The sequence below is a fragment of the Halyomorpha halys genome, unplaced genomic scaffold (assembly GCF_000696795.3).
Source record: "Halyomorpha halys isolate HHAL.00 unplaced genomic scaffold, Hhal_1.1 Scaffold159.1, whole genome shotgun sequence".
Taxonomy (NCBI): Eukaryota; Metazoa; Arthropoda; class Insecta; order Hemiptera; family Pentatomidae; genus Halyomorpha; species Halyomorpha halys.
This window is the reverse complement of record NW_027109188.1, coordinates 333,540-340,861: the sequence shown is the minus strand read 5'-3', so window position 1 is coordinate 340,861 and position 7,322 is coordinate 333,540. Positions and strand designations below refer to the sequence as shown.

Below are 7,322 nucleotides of genomic sequence, written 5' to 3'. Positions count from 1 at the left end.
TCATTATGTCATTATGATCAAATTTACTGGTTGTATTTTTTTATACAGTTGTTAATATCAACAAATAAATAAGAAAATAAATAAATAAATCTAGTAAGGATGTGCAAGACCGAAACGTTTAATAAGGTGGGTAAACATTGTTCTAAGAAGTTTGAGGTTCAGTCGGGTTTAAAACACGGGGATTCTTTAAAAAAAAAAAAAACGTCTAGAACTGGGTTGTCCAATTTATAATGACCCAAAGCCAAAATTAAAAACTTAAATGCGGCATTTAAGAGTTTCAGAGGTGCTAAAACGTCACTTATGTATTAAAATGTATTACCTCACTTAGTTCCTGAGATATAGATTTCTCAAAATAAATTATCTAACTACTGATCTTTCACTAGATTTTTAAGGAAATTTGCTTTTTAAAAAGCAATATCTCGAGAACTATTTGACGTAAATAGCTCTATTAGGGCTAATATTTCAGAAAATTTACTCTTCTTTAAGTAATGTTCTCTTAGGTTCTCTAGTGTTGTTGGTAGTTTTTAAGATATAGAGCTCCGAATGACAAATACAATCTTTTTATCGCTTTTGAAACAGCCGCCATTTTTTATTCCTCCTACCTACCTATACTTGGCCAGTAATTATACATAGTTTTCATTAAAGTAATCAAAAGTTGTGGTGAGATAACTGTCTTTTTTCCTTCCCGACTCTTGTACTAAAACATGTATAATCCAAAATTGAACTGTTTTCCATAGTATTTAAAAATGAGGTAGATATGATAATTTGAAACCGTGGGTACATAATTCAACAAACCGTATACTGGTTCAGCTTTGAATTTTAACTGATATGTTATAATATTTTTTGTACATATTACATTTATGATATAATTGTGTTCAAGTTTCTAATTTTGGTCCTCTAGTCTTTATAAGTTGGACAACCCTGATCTAGACCTTAAGAGATGATACTTGAACACAATGGTGGACTGTATAATAATTATATACTTTAAAATTTAAACTTTAATTTATCAATAGGATAGCTTGTAAGGTTAAGGTATCAAAAAAACCAAAAGTATTAATAATTCTTTAAATTGGCCACATATTAGTTATACATAAATAAGGAAAATATAAAGATAAAACATTCTTTCCAATTATCAATCAATACAAACATTGCAATGACAATCAAAATATATATTTAGTGTAAACATTGTGGTCGAGTTGCGTCCACCAACGAAGCCATATTCACCTCTAGTTCTGTTTTAGCCTACCTCATGAGATGGAGTTAAGGCATATCAGAAACTTTATATCTATTTTGACTATTTATAAACTTCATTAAAAAAAGACACACACTTTGTGCGTGCTTTAGAACATTTATGGTTCTATCAAGTCTCTGAAACTATGAACTTGAACAGCGGGGATGAAGTTCTACAAAGTGGGCGAAACGTCGGAAAATAAGAAGTTGTTAACTATTTCTGTTTCTTTTTTGACCGCAATCTTGATCATCTTCTTCATAACATGACATTTTTTGTTTTAAATTTCACAAATTTGGGAATTTCTGTTAAGGCAGCAATTTGCATCACAGTGATCCAGCGGTCTACTTAAGAGATATAAGGAACTAAGATGTTTGGTATAAGTTTCTTTATATTAAATTATAAAATTTTGTTCAAAACGAAGGCGTCTAAAACTATTTTTGTCTAATGAGCTCTTGAAAAAAACGTGTATCGGTATCGATGGACAACCCTGGTCTAGAACTAAATAGTTTATCTTTTATAAATATAATATTTTATACCATAAAAGTAATATGTACAAAAAAATATTATAACATATCAGTTAAAAATCAAAGCTGAATCAGTATACGGTTTGTTCATTTGTTGTGGTCATATGTCTGCCATTACTCAATGTAAAGGAAATTTAACATACTATAAAGTAGTTTATTACACTCATCTTCGTAGGGGTTGTAGTTTTTATTATATTCGCGTATGAATATAAATTTGCCCGAACAAATATAAATCAATTTATTTTAGCAATTTTCAGGACAAATATTACTCCTGCGAATTGTTATTAGTTGAGGTTATTCTTTAACTTTCGTAGGATTAGTAGTTTCCATGATATTTGCTAAAATAAATTGATTTATGGTTGTTGGGACAATAAGTTTGATTTATGAAAAACATTATTTTAGTTAAATTTACTATAAAATAGTTAATAATGTTTATCTTTATAGGAGTAGTAGTTTTTATGATATTTGACAAAATAAATTCTCAAAATGTTAATTTCTAGTTGTTCGTATAAAATTATGGATTTTTGAAAAAATATATCTCTAGATCAATAAGACGTACATATGTCTGCCAACACTCAAAATAAAAGATATTTAACTTACTATAAAGTAGTTTATGACACTCATCTTCGTAGGGGTTGTAGTTTTTATTATATTCGCGTATGAATATAAATTTGCCTGAACAACTATAAATCAATTTATTTTAGCAATTTTCAGGATAAATATTACTCCTGCGAAGATAAACATAATAAAAACTGAAACACCAATTTTATTGCTTTATTATCGTCTCCAAGGGTTTTTGAGATATCTTGGTTTAGTCCTAAGCTATTGAGGTGTGGTGTGAAATATGGGCATCTTTGGAAAATATGGCTTATGGTCAGATTGTTGTTGCAATACTGGCAGTTCGGAAGCGTTTCTATGGAAATAAGATAGGAGTGGGTGAGCCTCGTGTGACCCATTCTCAGCCTAGTCAGTACAACTTCCTCTCTACGGCATTAGCGACTGGAGGTACCCCAGGGCTTGACATTCTTTTTAATAATTTTTAATTTGCTCATTGGGGTTTCGTTCCACAAAGATTGCCATTTATCTTTGACTTCCTTTACAAGAGGCCTGCTCATCTTTGACGGAGTTAAAGTTGCTTTATATCGGTTAGTTCATTCCCTGCAATTCCTACATGGCTTGGAACCCATATAAATGTAACTGACATACCCATATAGAGTTTTTAAGTGAAAATGGATGCAGGGAATTTTCGGATGCTCTGGATAAATACAATCTAAACCTTTTATCGAGCTTAATGAATCTGTAATTATCCTAATGTTGGTGTGGTTCAAAGATAAACAAAAGTGAAGTGCTGCTGGTATTGGATTTAGTTCGGCAGTGAATATGTTGCATAGTTTGTGGAGTTGAGTCATTTTGAATTTTGAACGTTGAGTCATTAGTTACAAAGGATGATGCTGTTGATTGGTCTGATTGTGATCCATCTTTATAGATTATAAAGGATTAGGGCATGTTTTGAATTAGACGAGAAAAGTGGGCTTTATATTCAACTGGTTCGGTATTATTTTTCGAGTATTTGGACAGGTCTAAAATAGTTTTAGAACGTTGGAAGGTCCATGGTGGATGATTGTTTTCGGATTTGTTGATTGTAATCGTTTTGAGAAAAGCGTTAGCCGAGGAGAGTCTTTCTGATAATGGAAGTGTTGAATTTTGTTTTTGTCAAAAAATAATAGAAAATTTTGGATTAAAAATACATTTATGTGTCGGATGTTTGTCTATGGATATAATTTTGAACTGTAGTTTATGGCTAATTTAGATCTTCTGAACGAAAGTGGCGATAGTCCGGATTCAGCGCATAAACTTAGAATGGGTTCGAAATGCTCCAGCCGCGATTCGGATTCCGGCGTGATGGACTGTATCCAGTTTAGCAAGCACTTGGGAACGAGCTGAACCATAGACGAATGAGCCGTAGTCCATTTTGGAGCGTATTGATACCTGATAAAGATTAAGAAGGCTAGATAGATTGGGGTGCCGATACCCAAGAGGTACGGCTTAGATCTCCCCCTTCGTGATAGCATTTCTTATCTTAGCTTTAAAACATTATTATGCCTCTGGCCAAGGAGATCATGTAATAGATACCTCCCAGAACACCTTCCTTCTTCATTACAATGGTTAGGCCTGGTCATATTTTACCTTTAAGATATTTACTAATAATAAGTTGTACAGTATTTGACAAAAATATTAGTTCAATCGAGCAACACTGAGAAAAATCTTTATTTTTTTGTTAATTAAATTTTTGCAAATAAAATCGCCATGTAACATAAAATAAAAATATGTGAGACGCCCTATCACAGTTTATTATAAATGCAAATGTGTATTTGTCTAAACCCTGTTCCTTGATTCTGTCTGCGAAAAATGTAATTCAACAACATTTCAGAGGTTACCATTTGTAATTTATTTTATATTTTAATAACACGCTACTAATACTTTTATTGTCATTGTATTAAAGTATCTTAGTACAACTACTGTTTGCAAACAAAATTGTTTACTGAAAGGGATTGGAATGAATAAATATTGTGTTTTGTATTGTTTATCGGTATTTTTATTCATGATTTGCATTTAGAAGATACAGAACGGATAAGAATGGATATCTTTCTCTTAAATGCATATGCATTGTATCCCTTTATCATCAATAAGTTCCCACGTTTCTTTTTCATTTCTAAGTTTTGTTTCATTTAGTCAGTGGTGACATTCAGCGGGTTTCGGCCTGTTATTAAAATTAGTGGTTTTTTTTCGAAAAAACAACAACAACCCAAAAGGTTACTTGCATCCAGCCAGACTTGCATGAACATTGTTTTTGAGGCAATAAACTGAAGTACAATTTAAAATGCTAGGAAAAAACAAAATTTTAACAGGACTTAATTTTGTAAACGCATCTTTTTTACTAACATGGGTATGATAAGATCAGTTTTTGTGCTAATGCAAAATTAGAGCGAAACAAATTGTTGAGGAAAAGGTTTCTGTTAGTGAACCCCTTGCTAAATATTTCGAATACCATTACCTGTTGGTGATTATAGGCGCTGGAGGGTTAAGGAGATCTGAGGAGGGTTAGAGAAATTCAGGATGAAGGAAATCTGTTTTCTCACCAGTCTGCTGGAGTCATCATGTTTCCCTCAGTCCAAGCGGAGGCTTATTGGGTTTGCCTGCGATCTCTGTGCTAGTGGCAATCTTCTTTTCAGGCACCTCGGATTATGTTAGGAATGGAGTTAGAGAGGAATGATTTAAATGTTTTGGAATAGAATGATTGGTATCTGGTTCGGGCTAGATCGGTTACATATGAAACATTAAGGTCATTATGAATAATTTTTATTTTTGACTAGGAAATTTGAGGATTTTGGACTTCAGAATTCCTCTCGTATCCAATCCTTACAGGATACGAGAGGAATTCTGAAGGTTTAGTCCCCTAAGCTCAACTCCGTATGTCTCGATAGGCCTTATTATAGTCACGTAGATCTATATTTTGTAATGAATTAGAATTTTAGACCGTTCGTCTAGTAAGTGATGTAGTAGTCGGAATCGACGTGCAGTTTCTTGTCTTTTCAGTCTTGCGTGAAGTTTCCAAATTAGATCTTTCACCAGGGTCCTGTTTCATAATAAAGTACAAACTAATACTATTAGTCTTGTGGATTTATCTTAATTCAATTACACAGACTTGTACTATAGTATTTTTTAATTCCTGTAATATTACTAATAGTCATCTCTATAATGAAAAAAATAAGTATTAGTATTATTACCACATTAGTTTCTACACTTGTACTATGAACTAATACTACTAGCTTTCATTATGAAACAGGGCCCAGATGTACCCCAAGATAGCAGATATGTTCGACAGGAGTAAGAGTAACATCATTAAAGGATATTGTAGAGCAGTCTGTGAGTTTATGACGAAGGATAAAGGTGATTTGATGATATTTATTTTAATGTTCCAATTTCAGCACCATTATTCGGAGGTTGTGATATGGGATTGAATAGTTTGGGATGCAATTAATGAATTATTAAAACTGCGAACACCTATGTGTCATTGGGAAACGTGGTGAGGATAGTGTTTGGATTGGTTGGTCAGCTTTATTGACTGTGTAAAGGATGGGATCGAAGATACTACCTTGAGGAACACCAGCAGACTGAGAGAAGAGGATGAATAGGAACCACTGCAGTTTACTTGGAATAATCTACAGTGAGAAAGGAACTGATATGAATTTAGGTGGGAGGAATTCTTTTAAAATAAAGAAACCCAATAGTGTAATTCCAATAATAATTTATTCCATAAATTCTACATTCAATTTGTTTTCATTTATTCGTTTATTTAGTGTTGTATTATTTATCTTCATATCGTACTGCGATGACCACATCATCGAAAACAAATAAAGCCGTTTATGATGACCTCCTGGACTGTGTGGAGGCACAGGAGAAGCTGACTTCGAGATATTTGTTGGTTCCTCTGCAAGGATCGCCCAACCAGGAGCTGGCTGAAGATATGTCGCAATCTCTTCGGCCGGTACATCTGTAAAAACGAATTCGTATGAATCTTAAATAAAATTTATAACTAGTCAAATATATATAATCATTTCAAAATGAGTAGTTATTTCGACCATATTTTTTTTTAATTCTAGTTTAATCTACATAGTAAGAAATTAATTATAACTAAAAGCAGTAAAAAAAAGTATGAATTTGAAAAAAAAATGAATAAAAAGGCCTACCGGATCTAAAATTCCTTTTACCGACCTCCATCAAAACCCAAACACGTTATAAAGGCAAATGTCTCGCTTACGACAATGTCTACTCCCATTGCACAGTTTAGTAATTTTCCAACCTAGCAAAAAGTCGGGGTCTGTGCTCAATTCAGTATTAACTTTTTACGTACTTAAAACTATTAGTAATGTAACTATTTACGGTTTTTAAAAGTTGTGTAATAGCATGAAATAGCTTAAATATAATATAAGAAAATACATGTAATTATTAAAAAAATGAGATAGGAAAAGAAAGCAAATTACTTTTATTTTTATTCAAAATCACCTGTACCTTTTTCCTAATTTTTAATTATAATTTCAAATTCGTTAATGCAATTATTTTACTTCACAAAGAGTCCTGAAGAATTTTGTTTTACTAAGTGATTGTTCAATGTATTAAATCATCTAAAAAATAAATAATATATATAAAAAACCAGTGTAGACTATTTCACATTCCTCGGGTTCACAATGACATTAATAAATAATCAACGGACTAAGACTAAGTTAAAGACCAGCGTTAACCTTCTTCTCTCAGTTCAGAATACTGAAATCCCCAAAAATCTGAAGCTAAGTGTGCACAATGCCATAATATATCATAATATCATAATATATGATAATATCATTATACATAATATATCATAATATCATTATACATAATATATCATAATATCCTAATATATCATAATATCATTATACATAATATCATAATATATCATAATATCATTATACATTATATCATAATATATCATAATATCATTATACATAATATCATAATATATCATAATA

At 31.7% G+C, this 7,322-nt stretch overlaps 1 protein-coding gene across 1 annotated transcript in view; it reads right to left on the bottom strand.

Moving 5' to 3' along the window:
* Positions 1-6,047: 6,047 nt before the first annotated feature.
* LOC136795755 (D-galactoside-specific lectin-like) overlaps positions 6,048-7,322 on the bottom strand; it is a 2,624-nt gene continuing 1,349 nt past the window's right edge. Inside the window, exon 2 of the mRNA XM_067047378.1 lies at positions 6,048-6,310. Within this exon, the coding sequence (XP_066903479.1) occupies positions 6,181-6,310 (130 nt within the window). The 3' untranslated portion in view covers positions 6,048-6,180. The remainder of the gene's footprint in view (positions 6,311-7,322) is intronic.